General features: G+C 33.6%; 1 protein-coding gene across 1 annotated transcript; it reads right to left on the bottom strand.

Annotated features, from left to right (window-relative positions):
* Positions 1-612: 612 nt before the first annotated feature.
* On the bottom strand, positions 613-18,250 carry LOC120773826 (hexokinase type 2). The gene is made up of 2 exons (XM_040102939.1): positions 17,741-18,250; positions 613-4,362 (listed from the first exon to the last, which is right to left on the bottom strand). The coding sequence occupies exon 2, from the start codon at positions 3,438-3,440 to the stop codon at positions 1,686-1,688; it is 1,755 nt and encodes a 584-aa protein (XP_039958873.1). The 5' UTR covers positions 3,441-4,362; positions 17,741-18,250; the 3' UTR covers positions 613-1,685.
* Positions 18,251-18,565: the final 315 nt, after the last annotated feature.

Here is an 18,565-nt window from a genome sequence, read left to right as displayed (position 1 = left end):
ACTTGTTTTTAATATTTTCTAAAAATATGCATTTGTTTGCCAATTTATTTATGCAGTTTTTGATTCTAAAGTATTTATATATATTTATAAATTTAAAACTAGTCACAAAGCCAAAGTTGTTTCAACATTGAGTAACAATTTGTTGCTTTCATGAGTTTTTCAACTTAAATTTGTATTTATTTTTTATATATTATATGTATAGGTATGTATTTTTATGTAAACATTTATATTATAAGTTTCATTTTGTATATAAATATGTAAAGCAAAAGAATATCTTGGGTTAACATAACAGTTAAACGAAATAAAACATTAAGTTCGAAATAAAAATAAAAAGTTTGGTTTTCATAATCATAAAATTTTGCTTCAACGAATTTCGTCATTTGCATGTTTTCTTTAGATTAATTTACAACAAAAAGGGAACAAACTAAAAAAATGATACAACTATATAGTATATATATTATTAACTAACAAACTAAGACTATAGATAATATGGATGCGCATTTTTACAAATTTCATGAATGTATGAGTGAACATTTCTTTAGTTGATGAATGAAAATAAAGGAGGTCGTTAGTGACGAGCTGTTATACATACATATATATATATAGTATATATTTTTGTTTAATTTTTGTTATTTAACTCAATTCTTTGTTTATATTTTTAGATTCTCTTTGCTACAAAGTAAAACGGCATTAACTAAACGTTTTTGTATTTATATTATTTATTTTAATGTCTACGCTTTGCACAAGTTTTAAAATGTATATAATTCATTTGTGTTCTTGTTTGTTTTTTTTTTTCGAAATCTACTTGAACGTACATACATATTTTCCTTAAAGCAGTTTTACGCAGTTGTCTTTTGCTGCTAATTTTAACCAACTAAATAGTCTAAAAAGGTGCTAAGGCAACATAAAACTAAATAAAAAATACGTTTTTGTGCCAAATCTTACAATGTTTAAAATTCGTATTCGCTTTCGCTTTGCTATAGGAATAAGTTAACGAATTTCTTAAACAAAAAATAGTGCAAATTTGTATAATTATTTCTCTACATTATGTAATAGTTAAAATAATTTTAATTTATTTTTATCACTAAAAAAATCAACAAATATACATAGCTAGTGACAACTGTTTGCTGAAGTTGTTGTTGCTGCTACTACTGCCTATTTATCTGTACAACTTTTGCGGCAATACTCGTCACATCACTCACTGCATGCTTTGGAGGGCTGCCGTGTGGCCTTCCCCATCTCTCACACGTTGCTCTGCACTATTATTATATAATATACATATGTATATCGCACAGCACATCTACTCGCCATCCTTTGTATCCTGTTTTAATAATATATATCTATCACTTTGTTGCTTTCACCACTGAGTTTGCGCGTAAAACGTCATGTCATGTGATTGCTGCTGCATCGTAGTTTTTTCTTTGTTTTTGCTTTAAATGTTTTGTGTTGCTGTTGTTTTTACATCACTACTACTACTTTTTGAATTGTGTGACGGTTGTCACATTCATATGAATTAACATTACTGTTGTTGTTTTGTTGGCGTGTTAGCGTTAGCTTAATTCACCTACATATTTATGTTTTGCTTAGGAGGGAGAGGGGCACTGGTAGCTTGCGCTCGCTTTCATTACTAAATCGGCTTACTCACATACTATACTAAAACTCCTTTTTGTAATGGACTATTGCTTTTACTTCGCTTTGACGACATTGTCCTCCCGACACGCTACCGCCGCAACCAGCGCCGCACCACGTCCGGAACCGTCTTCGGACAGCATCAGGTCGAAGCTAATGTCTGGCTTTATCAGTTCTGTGATTTTCTCCACCATCAGCGTGTGGAATTTCGGATGGAAACGATATACGCTACCGTCAACACCGACTGTCACCTGTTTTTCGTCCATTTTGTTGATAAGCGTCGCAATACCGCAAGATACCAAATGCGCAGCACGCTTTGAGACACATTCGCAGACATAACGGACATTGGCGCAATCCTCATCGGTGGCGTCGTTCAAGCCCAATTCGTCCAACACCATGCGGCAGTTGGTGAAATTGTCTGGTTCATCAGCTTCGATTTCTGAAACATATTTCGTGAAGAATTGGCCGCGTGTCATCAACACATCTGAATCTTGACCCTTGAAGAGTACACCTGCTTTGACCAGCTTAACTATCACCAAACGTACCAATTCGCCCATGTACATGCCAGAAATCATTTTCTCAAACAGTTGTTTGCCCGGATTGATGGAGTGTCTGTCGATTTCATCATCGAATTCGGTGCGCAGGAAGTTCAACATACCGTTATCACCCAATGCGCCCCACTCTGTATTAATGAGCATATGTGATTTGCCATTAGATGCGCCTTCGAACAATTCACATTCTTCGACACGCTCCACATAGCAAGCATTGGAACCGGTACCAACAATCAAACCAATTTTGCAATTATGATTCTTCCAGGCGCACGACATTAATGTACCAGTGGTATCGTTTAGAATAGCACAAATTTCAATTTGTACATCACCACGTCTCGCAATGGCGTCCTTCAATAGTTGCACAACATCTTCACCAACTACACCGGAGCAATTGAAACCCTTCGTCCATGTGGACAAATGACCTCTGGTCAGACCCAGCTGTTGCAGTGGGAAGGAGAAGGTGAAACCCAATGGCAAGCGCTCCTTATACACATTATGTTCCGACATGAAACTGGCCAAACATTCAGCGATGTGATCGAACAACTGCTGACCGGTACCGATCATGATGTGTTGTGGTATAGCGTAAATGCGTGATTCCATTTGGAAATCATGCTCCTCCTTCAGATGGATGAGCAGCACACGGAAGTTGGTGCCGCCAAGGTCGAGGGCAAGGAATTTGCCACGTTCATTGCCATTTGGCAAATCTTGTACATACGTTACCCAGCACTTGACATCGGCTTTGGGATGTGTATCCTTGTTGAGGCCACGCTTGATCTCATGCAGGATGCGATAATTTAATTCCTTGATCTGTTCGTCCGTTAATATTAATTGCTGACATAACTCGTGAACCATTTTGTGTTTTTCCGCGGCACTAGCGTTAGCGTATGGTGGCGGTGGTGTTTGTGGCTGTGCTTGCTGCTGTTGCTGCTGCTGAAGTTGCTGTAGCTGCTGCGCAGATGCCGATTTGTACGCGAAACTGGATGTAACATTGGCTACGCCGCCAACTGCGCCGTTAGCAACGCGTACGTTATCTGTCTCGTCCGCTGACTGTGTACTATCGTCACACTTGCATGCGCCGCAATGACCGCTGTTTTGGTTGTTGCTCAGCTTGCTGCAATCGTCAAATTGTTGTTGCTGACTGTGGCACGAAAGCTTACCGTTAACGTCGCCGTCGGTGCCGCGACAACAACCATTGACAATAGCGCTGCCACTGCTATTAATAGCAAGGCTCTGCATTGCACCATTCAAATCTTTCTCCATCTCTGTCGATTTGCTTAGCTTTTGCACTACGAGGTATCTAGTGTTGGTTTTTTCACAATTCGTTCGCTTCCGCGATTAGTTCAATGCAAATTGTAGGTATGTATGCTTTTTCGCACAAATACGTTTTACTTAGATGCTCTCAAAGCTTTATGTGACTTTGAAATATATTTTTTTTGTTTTAGTTTTAGTTGTTGTTTTTTTTGTTTTTTACAAAGACCTGCGCAGTACTGTGGGGTGTGTGTGCGTAGGTTTGAATTGAGTAAGCTATATACACTTTATTAGCGATTTTTTTTACAATATGATTGTGCTATTGTTCCTGCCTCTTGTTTATCTCCTTGGCTGCAAGAGTTTTTTTTCAAAGCTTTCTACTTTCTATTCTCTGCTTGCACTCTGCACTTATTCTGCTTGCTGTTGCAATTCTTTGTGTGAATTTTTGTTGTTGTTGAATGCACAAGTAGTTTCGGTTATTTTCGTAACACTTTGCTAGTATGTCGTATGTTTTGTTGACTTTTGTTTTGCTCAAAATGCAGTCTTTGACTTTGCACTCATGAAAATGCAGAAACAAATTGAACACAACCAAAAAATGCACGAATCACAAATTTCAACTTCGTCGTTTCAATGTTAAATGCACGTTGTTGTTGTTATTGCAAAAACTAATGCAATGCTTAATTATCACCGTTAGTGATGTTGACTTTTACAAAAATGTCTTAAACTCAAAGTAGTGTATTCTTTACAGAATTATTTCCTTAGACTTTTTGAATTGTACGATTTGTATTATATTTTCAATTTCCCGCTCGACCAACCGTCGTCTTTAAGCGTTCGCCTCGGAATCAATTCAGTTTGTTGGTTGAATAACCGTTTCAGTTTCGTTTTCACAGCTCACAGCTCGTAGCGGCGGCTCCGTTGTTGAGTTTGAAGGAACCTTGAAGGTCAAAATTGACAATTAGTAGGTTGTATGTACAGAGCGCGTATGAATCGTACAAAATTGTATGAGAGTACAAAAATGCCTAATACATACAGACGTACTTAAGTATACTTATATATTAACTTAGCTATATGTATATGTATGTGTTTGTGTGTATGTTATGGAAGAGAGCGCACAAAAATTATGTATCGAAAAGTAAATGTGACCACGTATGCCCCAACAATAACAAAAATACAAAAACGCCAATAACAGATTTCGCTGGAGCAATAAAATTTGAGAGCCGAGAGCGTTCGAGTACGCATGAGTCAGCATACTTCTAAAAAGTGGGCAAATACGCGCCAGCCTATGTGTGAGCGCGTACTGGCCATATACACAAACCTACATACTTAGTATATGTACATATATGTATGTATATATTTGTATCTACCTTAAATACACCACACTACTTGCCAACACCACAGCGTCAAGTTAATAAGCACATACGAGCATTGTTTTGCGTAGTCACTAACTCATGAGCTCGTGCTTTGCATGGAAATAGCACATACATATGTATGCATATAGTATTTGCAACACACGTGCTTACATTCATATATATACACCCATACATATGATTTATTTATGTAGTAGTGCCGAGTTTGGAGGCACGTTTGTTACGCTCTCTAAAAAAATCACTTGCTCCGACTTTGTTCATTTTTTCTTTCAACTCCTCACATCAATTTGTGTTACCTCTGGTATATGCTCTTTTCGTACAGTTTACTGCAGGTATGCCAGTTATTATATTCTTTCGCTCGTAATTTTTGACTCCCCTATAAAGACGCTCTCTCTGGTGCGCTCTCAATGTGGGCACGGTTCTGACTAATTCATTAAATCCGTCCTCGTTAATTCAACTCACAACTCACACGTGTTATCGTAAAGTCCGAACGACATGTTCTCCGTTGTGCTGTCTGTCGTCAACCCATAATTATGTTAACTACAATAAGTTGAGGTGACTCTTTGCTTCCAGAGGTAGTAAAGAATGCTAGTTGTTTATGGTTAGGACGCTAAGTTACTTATATAGACATGAAGTCTTGTATTGTTTCAGTCTTTGCCGCGTTTGATTTCGAAAAATCTACACTGAGAGGAAATTTGTAAGCGAAGCTTTGAATGTCACTTCTTTGGCAATTCTGAGTAATTTAAATTTATATTTTAATTTAGACATCAAAATTATGCCGAAGAATCCATGAAATAGTATTAAGTAATGATAAAAAAATAACCGGTCCAAACTGACCTACTTATCAGTCAGTTCATAAGATGATTCCAAAAAGAGTGTTGAAATTTTCCATGACATTTTGCCTTTTTGGTTTGAAGGTTAAACCCGAGAGCGAAGTTATACAAATTTACGCTTTTAATGATACAAAGTTATGCTTCATTCGGTACTTGCCCCAACGAGTTGCCGTAAAACATTCAAAACAATAGACTATGGAGGTTTTGGAGACATTATTTCGTTATGATATATTTTTCCTAATTCTATTGGAGTTATATTTCTGAAATATTAGCTTCCTTGAGCAACAAAAATTTTTTTTTTTTACAGTTTTCATATAAGATCATGAATAGCATTTATAAATATTTTCTTCTTAAAATAAAATTTTATTTATTTTCGTTTAAATTCTTTGTATTTTTCTTAAAGTACCGTTATATTTTTCATTTCAATTTTCTTGTCTTTGTGTAACTGCATTTTCACAACAAATTTTCACGTCACTTTTTCACAGTGTATCGCATGTTGCATGCTTGGAATGCGGTTCAGGCAGCCACATATAGTAGTATGTACATATGCGACACTTCCATACATATACATAGTATTCATCAAGCTAAGGGGATTTTTAGTCAAAGCAGGTTGGGTGGTATTGTTCGCTCTGTAAAGTAGAGGAAATGTGAAGAAAAACCCCCGTACTTTGTTTTATATTAATTCCACGGTATTTATTGTTCCTAGAAATGGGCTCGCCTTCGCGGCTTTGCATACCTTGAGGTTAAGAAATGTTGAATGCACTTAAATCATTTTTATATATTGAAGTGACTTGTATGAATTGTATTTAAGTGTAAACACCCACGTGCAAGCAAATGTGAGTGCAGACTTACATATGTATGTATGAATGTATGTTAACATAAACATATGTAGGTAAAGGTGAGTTGTTGCTTCAAGTATACCTTTTGCCGCTTCCACGGCATAAATAATTCGTACGTGCCACAACTCAGCTCAGGTACAAACAGAAATACAACACATCACCGGTACAGGTCCAGATACTAAATGCCCATCAATGTTTGATTCAGTGTCATAAAAAAAGTAAACAAAATGCCAAAATATTCAGTTGTCAGTATATTGTTGTACGTACTTATATGTACATACATACTTATGTACGACTGCAACTGTCCAACCAAATGCACAGACCGCCAATGACGAAACGGTCATGAGCTCGTACAGTCGCCTTTTGTATTGTTTTGATCGTTTCAAATGGAACGGTAGTACGAAGCATTCTATTTTGCAATATTACACAGATGTTGCTTTCAGTATGTATGTATGTATGTATTTCCTATATTCATATTTGTATACGCATGTGTGCCTTACCCCTGAAGGCTCTCCAAAAAGCTCGTGCGTACGCGATATTGCACTCGTAAGCACAAAATAATGAATGCATGCAGAAAACCAGATATATGTATGAGTTTTTGTTTTTGTATGGATAGGTTTACGAATATACATGCATATATGTATGAATGTACCGCGTATGCTCGTTTGTATGAGTCAATTCCTGTATGTTTAACTCATTCGTCGAAATTAATCTGCAGCTGAATATTTCAATTTTGTGAAAAGCCAAAAAGTGAGGAATACACAAATTATATTATTATTTTCTTTCGCCTTTTACGCATACATACTCGCTAAAGGTAACGTCACGCGCTCATATGCCAAACCTCTGGCAATTTGCTGACGTTCGACTTACTTTGAACGTTGAACGAATTTTTTTCGACACACACACACATACACACAGATATAACCATTTCTTATTTTCGTTAAATTTTTAAGTATACGCAGTGGCCTTTAGCACTCCAACTTGCTCCCGCCACAAAGGTACTTATGTTCGCATACATACATAAGCAACTAATATGTATGTATGTATATGTATCTGGGTACACACCTTATGCATACAAACTAATGCGCACTACAAAATTATAGTTTTTTTGCTTAAAAACCTAAACTTTGCATATTTACCGATACTCGTACGCAAACATACATATGTACATATGTACATAGTATATGTGTGTGTGTATGTATACTAAAAATAGTTCCCCATCGCAGACGTCTTAAAAAGCGTATAAATATTTTCGCAACTGTGCATACGATTTGCGTAAAACGTGCTCGTGTCGCATATTCGGTCGCACCGATTAATGCCTTGACGGGCGAGCAGCTACAAGGTATGTAGGTGCCCGGTTGAATGGAATTTATACTCTATGTATATGTATGTATGCGCATACATACACACATATATACATATGAATATACGACATATTTTAATATTTATATGTACATATGTATGTATATGTACTTGGCTTGTCGGCGATGGCGGTGGATTTTGATGTGCTTACACATGTGTGAGTGAGCGACAGGTTTTCAGCACACGTGTGTGCGCTATATTTATGTATGTGTGTATGTATGTGTGTGTATTAGACAGCTTTATGTATGTATGTATGTGATATTTTAGTGGGTGTTTTGGCTTTTACATATACTACACGTTAATGCATGGAGTTTGGGCCCAAAGAGGCATAAGTTTCTTGTCGTGTCATTCGCAAATACATATGTACATTCATAGATATACTATGAACTGGTTCACCAGTAGTCATTTTGAGGTTAATTGAAGAGAGCTTAACTCACATACATATCAACATTTATATTACATTTTTATAACTATTAATATGTTTTTATATTTATGTAACTATTCATGTCAATCAATGTACATATGTATATATTTTCCAAGAACTCCAACAAAAATTGCCATTAAATATAGCTAGTTAGGAATTAACGCAGTTTCAAAACTTCAAAATTCTTAACCATTAATACTCCAATTTGATCTTGTTCTCAACAAGAGGAGCTAATTTTTTATGACATTATGTATCATAATAAGAAAATTGTTAGTATAGTTCTCAATCTTTAAAGTTAAAATATAACTTCCAAATAGTCACAAATGTTCTAATATCGTATAATGATTTTGGTACTGACTAGTAAATATACATATATACGTATGTATGTATATATTCCTTGACTTCCAACTTATAGACTTTAACCAGCAAATAAAGAAGCTTGACAAACAAATGTTAAATACTTAGACAAGTCATAAAATTATGTACTAACAAATGACGCAAAACTGTTAGAACAACTTTCCTCGATGTTTCGATGTTCGGTGAATGTCAAATTATCATACATATGAGCTGTCAGCTGGAGATTGCATTATGGTGAAATAATATGAAATTCAAACTCTTAATGACTTTGAACTGATCTAATCGTGAAATCAAGTTACATATATAAAAAATTTCATTTATTTGAAAATTGCAAGGTGACTTCCCAACATTGGCAGATTACTCCTATATTAATACCCTATTTATCTGACATTTACGTAAAACCGTTATGAGGTATACTATATACATATGTATGTTGAGATGGCGCTTAAAAATATCGAACGATATACTGCCAAACTGTTTAAAGAGAGATAATTTTGGAGTGTAAATTTCATCAATTTCGTTGATAAGCGTTGATAGGGTTTGAGTGGGTGTGCATATGAATCATAGTTGTATGATAAGGAAAAATATTCAAAGGAGGTGTGATAAATAAATATGTATACTATATGTTTATATGTGTACATATGTATATGACCAGGCTCTAGGGAAAGAAATATGTATGAATATACATACATATATACTATACATATATAAATATTTGTATTATATAGAAGCTTTCTGCAAATTGCTTTATTGAAAGTGTAAAATCATTTTATGTTAGTGAAATTAATTAAAGATCTTCGTATTTTGTCGATAGCTCATTTCTTCTTCGTTATTATTATGGTTGACTTATCGCTTAATCAGTCAAACTCATTAAAGTTTGTTCTTCTTATAATAGCTAGGGAGGCAACATGCAAACATATGTACATACATACAGGCATACATATGTACTACCATGTACATGTAATGTTATCAGCAACAAGCAGGAAATGACACTCAAAATTTGAGTTTATAGTTTTTTGTGTACTTTGGTCGGCATTTAAAAAATTCTTCATCAACTCTGCCACAGTGGTTGCAATAAGTAAACAACAAATGTCAATCGTAGTTAAAAACATGGAATTATAAAATAAAATTTTACTTAATTTTTTTGAAGAGACCCCCAATTTGAAAATAATTTGCTATATTCCGTTATATTATACAACAACAATACAACTTGTGGATTGTTCCAAGGGGGCTTGGCTGCTTGGCTGCTAGTATTGCCTAAAATAAATTGAAAGTAAAATCTACGCCTGTGAATAGTGGCAATTCTGCTGGATTTGCTTGCTCTTACAAGTCTGTTAATGTTTTCGTTATGCATAAAAATCTTTTATTTAGACACTAAAGCCGAACAAGTTTATATTAGATCACTAATAACACACACTGCATCTGCTTAAGCAGGTTTATTAATAATATGCAAAATATATAAATAAATATTCATTGGCTTAAAATGTACTTTGCAGAAGACTTATCAGACAACTTTCAATACTGAACATTTTTTTATACCCTGAACTATAGCCTGTTAAACCACTAAGGAAAAGTCGGAGATGCTATAAAGTATACATATGTATGTATGTGTATGAGTGATCAGCATGACAAGCTGAGTTGATCTGGTCATGTCCGTCTGTCTGTATATACGGGAACTAGTCCCTAAGACTGATTTTAAGTTATCGATCTTAAATTTTGCACACGTATTTTCTCTCCCAGAAGCTGCTCATTTGTCGAAACCGTCGTTATTGGACTCCTCTAATATCTAGCGATCATACTAACTGAAAGGTCCAAATCAAGCTTTTTTATGGAAAACTTTTTTATTTGAATATCTTCACAAAATTTAGTATAGATTATTGCCCAAGGCAACACTAACTTCTCCAAATATTTTTTTTAGATCGGACCACTATAGCATATAACATATGTAACTGCTATACAAACTGACCGAAAAAATCTAGTTCTTATATGGAAAACTTATTGGTGAAGGGTATTATTGCTTTTCTTGTTATTATAATACATATTTCGTTTCTTATTTAGACTATTGAAAAGTATTTGTTGTTGGTGGTAGCTATGCTAATTTCACACATATTTTATAAATTCTAACTCAAAATGTTAAGCGAGAAATATTTAAACGTAATTTTAGTTTTCTAATGCGATCTCTTCTAACAAACCCATTTTCAATATAATTTGTTTGATCACATTTGGTGAAGACTATGCAGCACACTTGTAAAATATGTATGTGGACGCTCTTTGTAATTTCATAGTGCATACATAAATTAATCGGTATTAACTTGTATGCACTTAAGCCCCTGTATTGACTATATATCCGATTAAAGAAATTAACAACGATATATTCATAGTTAGCTACACGCATACATAAATATGTAGTATGGATATATCGTTAAGAACTTGAAGTAGATTTCTTTATTTTATTGGCGTTGCTGTAGACACATGAAAACCACGCGGTTAGAATTTATGCGGACACACCTTCCCGCACGCTGAAAGTTTATTATAAATTCTCTCCGTACTAGACGCAACACGCTTTCGAATACGCAAGCACTACTGGAAGTCTATATATACACGCTTCTGCATCTATGTATATGTGTATTATGCATGTAAATATATACTGGATCTATTTTTAAACGCGTAGATGGACCAAATAGTACCCACCTACACCATTTTGGAGCTGAGCTGCGCCCAAAAGCTAAAGACTACATTTCCAACTGCCAAACGATATATGCATATAAATATGTATGTAGGTTATGCACGTGTTGGGGGGAGGTAAAGAACTGATGGTGATGACGACGAATCTTTGCAGCATTTTCGCACAGTTTTTAGCATTTTCCAGCGTGTTTCTACGACTTTCGACTGACTTTGCTCACGGATGCGCTCAGCTTACGCTCTACACTCCCGTTCTGAGTGGGGAATAACATCAGTTATATTGTGAATTACACAACAGCCGATGTGGCGCTTTAGTACGACGGCATGCCAGCACAAATGCTCCTGGCGCAACATGTTTATATACTTGTAGTATATGCCGAGCTGTGTTTACCGGATATACATACATATGTATGTATGTATATTAAAAATTCAAAGCTGGTGGCTTTCAGCGGAAATCTGTATATGTGTGAACCTATGGCTAAAGTGTAATTTGCCATTGCGACGGCGCAGCACACATCTGCCTCTATACATATAGATTTCACTCACTGCCGTGCAATTTTCAACCGTTCCTTTGCAGCGCTGTAACGCTCCAAGCAGCATTCAGCAAAAGCCGCCAACTGTCTGACGTCTTTGCCAGTTCATAGATACATACATTCATATACATACATATGTACATATATACATAGCATATATGTATGTATATAGTATATCTGTGGCTTGCACCTTTATATCTATACGGTATACGGCTCTCATTCTCTTTGCCTACCTGAACAATCGCGCATACTCCGCTGTTGCGGCATTTGGTTTTGCTGGTTTACTACAAATATGGTATGTGAGTTCGCCGACAGCGCCCCCCTTAACTCCCTGCACTACTTCTACAGTTGATTTATTGTTGCTGTTACAGCTGCTATTTATTGCTGTCGACGATTCCACATTTTGCCGCGCTCTGTCCCAATACAATGCCGTAGTTGTTGCCCCTGATATGTACTATGTGTATAGCGTTGTTGTTGTTGTTGCTGTCGGTCTCTGCTTTCATGCCTATTTACCTTGCTGTTCCTCCCCGCCAGCGTGTCTGTCATCTTGACTACAACATTCTTCACTAAATCCAGTTAAGGGGGCTCGCCTCAAAATACTGGAGGTTGGTCTGACGTCGTTTTGCGCGAGTGTGCGCGCTTGCCTGTGTATGTACGTAAGTGCGAAATGTGCGCTTGCATGTGAACTGTTTGTGTATATGTATTCATTTTGTTGGCCGGGTGACTTTTTGTGCTATACATACACAATTTTTGTAATCTACATATATGCATTAACATATAAATGTGTATGCGTGCAAGCGTAAAAACATCTGTGTTAAATATGGGAAATAATTGATTTTTTCGTTTTTGAGGTTAAACGTGCCTACTTCAACGGACTTTGGTCTGTACATGAATATTCCTTCGTATATAGTATATGCATGTGTGTATGTATCTACATATATAATATTATACATATGTAAGTATAAAGAAACATATTTTGAAAATATGCACTTGTGTTGTTGTTTTTGTTTTTTGTCATGCACTTTATCAATGCGCACATTTGGAGCTGAAATTCACAGTGGACTCTGATTTTGCCGCTATTTCTCAATTACATTCACACTCCTATACATACATATATGTACATATGTATATGGATGTAGTTATGTATGTATGACTTGAGGCCTGCTTGTAGGAATACATACGTATGTACATATTATTACATATATTGTATCTCTTGCTTGCATTTAGACTCATACTATATACTATTGACCATATTCTGCTTCTTATTTTCAATTTGTTACTGTTGTTGCAGCCTTATCGTATGACGTCGCTTCATCTGCGCGCCAACAGAAAGTGGGCTCGTTCGCTGCTGCCGCTTGCATTCTGCTTCTTCGGCTGCACTTAATATGCAAGCGGGTCAACGAAGAGCATGCAATGGGCGCGGTAATGGAAATTTTGTAGGGAAAAGTACCGAATAGCTAATCGTTTGTGCGCTCGCAAAACACTTGTTTATATATTGTAGATTATATATGTACATATGTAAGTACGTATATAAAATATATAATACTGTTATTTAAACATGTTGATATGTATTTATACATATGTATGTATATATATTTCCATTATTGTGTTATCATTGCACATTTCTATGTCGTACTTATGAGTCAGATAAAAAAATAATGAGAAACACAAAATTTTTAATTATTTCGTCATCATTGTTTCGTTTTCTATATTTTTTTTTATGGAAAAGCGAAAAATTTTTGATTGAAAAAAAGTTGTATCTAACAAAAAAATTTTTTTAGTAATCTACATTTTTTAAATTTTTGATTGGAAACCAAGTCATAGTATTCTGCCACAAAAAAAAATGTTTGGTGATCTATAAATTGTTTTATTTTTTTGTGAATACTTTCAGAATTAAATATAATTATCAAAGTAATTAAAATTTACTAGTTTATATTTTGTTTTTCATTAATAACATCTTGTATAATTAAACAGCGCTAACAATGGAAAATTTTCAAATATTTTCGGAAACATTGTATATTATACATCAATGCGTCAATATTTCATTAAACATGCCGAGTTAGCCACTCACGTGGTCAACTTCTATGACGCACGTTTATTTATGTACACGTGTACATACAACAGTACATACCTTGCAATATTTACGATTTTAAAGTCATACATACATAAGTATGTATGTACATACAACAAAAAATGGTATTTATATACGTACATATGTAGTTGTGTACATTTTTGCGCTTTGAAAAGCGAAGAAAGGCACGTCATTGCACCCACTCTTTTCAAGTCCCGTGCTGCTTGTTCTTATTCCCCCGTTGAAGTATTGTTTGGGACCTTGGTCTGTTGCCAAATATACTTTTTTTTTACAAAAAATAAAAATTTCCGCGAACTGTAAATTTATTGCATGCAAAAAAACCGCAGACTACATTTTGCTTTCTTCCAATATATTTTTAACTAAAAAATGTTTCTAACCGTCCTACGCATTCTTAAATGACAATTCAAAATGCGCTGACTGACGTAGGTGTGTTGTTGTGGTATCTACGTATGCATATGTGTATGATACCTAAACAAGGCGAGAGGTGGTAAGGAGGCTAAAATGATTAGCGAAAAAATGCGCAGCACTTTTCATTATACAACTAGAAGTTGTTGTCTTTTATGTATTGCCGCTTTAGTGGAATTAAAAAGCAATAGATATAAAAAAATAAAAAATATAGTATTTCATTTGCTAGCGGCTTGAGCATCTGCGCTGAGAAAAAATTGGCTTTGAGATTTATTTCCACTTGGCGCCTGTTGACGTAAACGGGTTCGGTTGTATTGGCGTACAAATAGCGGTTTCTATTTTGCTGTTGTAGCAATTTAATATATTTTAATTCTTGTGTATATCATACATATTTGCTTTAACCGGTAATTTGCGCGCAACATATTTTAGTAAAATGTTTTATTCTATTTTTGAATTAACGATATTTGAATTTTAAATATTTTTAATTAATTTTGTGGTATGGAATGAACGGTTCTTTGCTAATATGAGTACATATTTTGCATTTTAAGTGGTTACTTGCTAAAACATACGTGTAAAATGATTATTTATTATTTTATAAAAAATTACTAATATTATTAACGAAAATTTTTCAGTTTTATTTGTTTACTGAATGGACTTGTATGGAGTTTTGGAAGTCTAAAATGAATAAAATAAATAAAGTTAAATCACATCTTTAAGCAATTTTCAATGTTTGAAACAATAAAAAAACATATATCGCAATTTATTAATGACTTTGGTATTTTCAATTCTAAAGTTCAAGTACCGTTAAAGTAGAATAAAAAAAAATAAAAATAGCGTTTCTATTAAGAAATAGTCAAGGCCTTGTTACTCTGTTGCTGTTGTAACGGGTACTTAATCCTCGCTAGTATGGTAAGGATTAGATAAGTTGTCGTCGACTTCATCCAACGGTTGGCCAAAGAAACGTGTTGTTTCGACGGGGTCGGACCATAGCGAGAGGGTTGTCAGATGAGTAGGGTTACTCTAGCCGAAGCTTTAATATCTTTTACAGATGCTTTTCTTATAGAATAAAAGAATTTTGTTGCCTTGATCAATAATCCATTACAAATTTCGTGTAGATAATTTGTCAAATCAAAAAGTTTTCAATACAAAAACATTATTAACTTGATTTGTTCGGTCAGTTTGTAAGGCAGCAATTTGCTACAGTGGACCTATATTTTCGGTTTCAACAAATTGGGGAGAAAAATTTATATAAAACCGACTCAGCTCAGGAATAATATAATACATTTTTTACTCCCAAAAAATATGTTATTGTTTGTTATAGTTTAATGTGTATTATAGGCAGTAAATAAACTACTATTTCATCAATGAGTTAATTTTCAGTTCTTAAATTATTTTTAATATAAATTTTTATTATTTAATTGAAATATTATATTTAAAAAAGGCATATCTTCATAAATTTTGCTGTAAAAATAATTTAATGCCATTAAAATTAAATTTCAATGGAACAAGTTTATAAATTATTCATATTATTCATATAAAATCATACGTTTTTCTCATTTCATTTCAGTGTCACCTTAACAATCAATCACCTTTGCGCCAGCTTCAATTTTTTGGTGAGTTTTTATTTATTTATATATTTTTTTAAATTTTATCTATATATCAAGCCAAACATACCAAAAGCTTAAATTAATTGACTAAATGTTCATTAATCGCTCTGAAATACTAGAAACTCTAAGCTCACTGTTTTTATATAATTTCTATTTCTCTAAGCCTGCTTAACTATGCAAATCTGGCAAGTTTCTAAGTATTATAATAAATGTCTTATATGTTTGTATGTATACACAAACTCACATCTGCATGCATATGTATGTATAAAAGTCAAAGAAAATATGTAAACGCACTGTTGTCTATAAGCTTTTAACTTGACCTTTAAACGACCAGTTTTGTTTATACACCCAACTAAACCAAATTAAATGAGTATGTGTAGACAGAACAAGCATTCATACAGTTCAGTTATAACTGTTATAGTAGTAGTAGTCAATGTTTATATATCGATTAGATAAAAACATTTAAAAAAATTGTTGAAGATATTTTTCGGCAGATTGTTGTCGGTATATAGACTATAGATCGCCACTTAAAATGCAAAATAACGTAACATCATTTTTCATAAGTTTACATACGAAGGATAACTATATAATAAATATAAATCACTAATATCGAAACAAAATTTGAGTTTTGGTTATAAAATGGTTATATTTTGGTTATCATACATTCATATTGAAACAAAATTAGAGTTTTCGTTATAAAATGGTTAGATGTTCGTTGTTATATCTGACAACAATTTTCAATTTTTTTTGAAGATATGTACATGCGTTGTTTTGCATTTAAGGTGACGATATGTTTATTTAGAAAGCCAGAGCTGTATTAGAAAAGAGTACTGTCAAAATGTTTTCATATTCAGCCTATTTCAACCAATATCAACTTTTTATGAAAAGATAAAAGTCTCCAAGTGTATACTAATCCGATTTGAGCATTAATTAAAACATTTTGGAATGAAAATCAGAGTTTACATTTTAAATTCGAACTTTGGAAGGATGATGGCTCTGTGCGTGTTCTAGTTGAGACTGGTGTACTAGAAATACGCAAGTGTAAAAATTAATATTATTATTTTTTAATTATAAATTGGATAATTTTTTTTTTTTATTTTTCGGTAGTTGGTATTAAAAATTTATTTTTAACTTTCATTTCGGTATTTGGGATTAGAAATTTTAAATTTTTTTAATCAAGGTTTTCGGTATTACAAAAAAATCTTTTATCTACAGAAATAATTCAATTATTTTTTAATGCATTTTTTTGCAACCAGGATATTAATTTATTTATACATATATGTATGTATGTACATATATTTTTTTTTATTTTTCAATTCGGTAGTTGGCATAAAAAATTATTTTTAATTTTTCTCTCAATTTGGTACTTTGGATTTTCGGGATTACAAAAAAAAACAAATCGATTACATATTTATAATAATTAATATAATTATTTTTCAACTATTTTTTAATGCATTTTTTGCAACCACGATATTAATTCTAATTAAGATCACTTATTCTTTCCTTATCTAACTAATTTTCCGTCACTTTTGCAAAAAAAAATTACAACTTCATGATTTTTTGACACAATTTTCTGCCCACCACTGTCTTGCGCACAGGTATTATGGCCACCAATGCGTATTCGTGTGATATTTGTTTTAGTAACAAAAACAAAAACAATCGAAAAACAAAAGCGAGTGTTCATGCGGTATTTTTGCATAGTAAAATAGACAATTTCTAAAATGTGTGTTGAATGAATTTGCATATGCTATATTCGTATGTCTGTATGTACTCTCATTTGTATAATAAATAGAACACGTAAAAGTACTTACTTTTAAATTTGCACAGCAACTATATATACAATAACATGTATATAATTGATTGTATCTATACTTATTGGAGAATTGTGTAATTTCACTTGATTTTATTTGCCTTATCGGTAGTTGAAAGTCAAGCGAGTTGATCACTAGCGCGTATTAAACTAAATAAATCAATTATGGTTGTTGACAGGATGCACACATGCGAGTAATTTCTGCTTATTACCACGCAATATTTCAGATTGCTGTTCCAATAATCAATGCCAATATTTGCGTATTCCGTCGATGACTATTATCTGCACTTATGTATATTTGTGTAATGTCTCTTTATGTACGTTTTTGTCAACTCGATTTAAAAACGCTGCAGTTATAATAATCTGCTTTTCCAATAACCTTACTTGCTGAAGGACTTTCATATAAACCAGATTAATTACAAATAATTTTATTATCCCTTCAATTATTTCAACCTTACTGCTTTCTTTATTAAATATTGAAATATTAAATTTCTTTACTAAAAAAAGCACTTTTCTTGAATCACTAAACAATTCTTGTGTGTTCTTCAAGGTATTGTCGTCCTTCTTCAAATGATGTGTCAAAATGTCGACGCGCTTTTTATATTTCAAAAATTTCGAATGAAACAAAAAGCAATAAAAAATGGGAAGAAATAAGTACTAAACGAAATGTATGTTCTTAAAATCAAGCATGGGACTGATAATATACATATGAACGTGCCCCGTTGATAGTCCTCTTTTATATACAAAATTATACTACATTGCTATAATACATTGCTATAAATATATGTATGCACATACTATATATAGTATTTAAACGCAAGTCAAC

This window comes from Bactrocera tryoni, chromosome 4, assembly GCF_016617805.1.
Source record: "Bactrocera tryoni isolate S06 chromosome 4, CSIRO_BtryS06_freeze2, whole genome shotgun sequence".
Taxonomy (NCBI): domain Eukaryota; kingdom Metazoa; phylum Arthropoda; class Insecta; order Diptera; family Tephritidae; genus Bactrocera; species Bactrocera tryoni.
Note: the sequence above shows the minus strand (reverse complement) of the source record. Positions and strands in the feature narration are given on the sequence as shown.

Coding starts and splice junctions, on each gene's coding strand:
- LOC120773826 (XM_040102939.1), bottom strand. CDS start 3,440: ATGGAGAAAGATTTGAATGGTGCAATGCAGAGCCTTGCTATTAATAGC.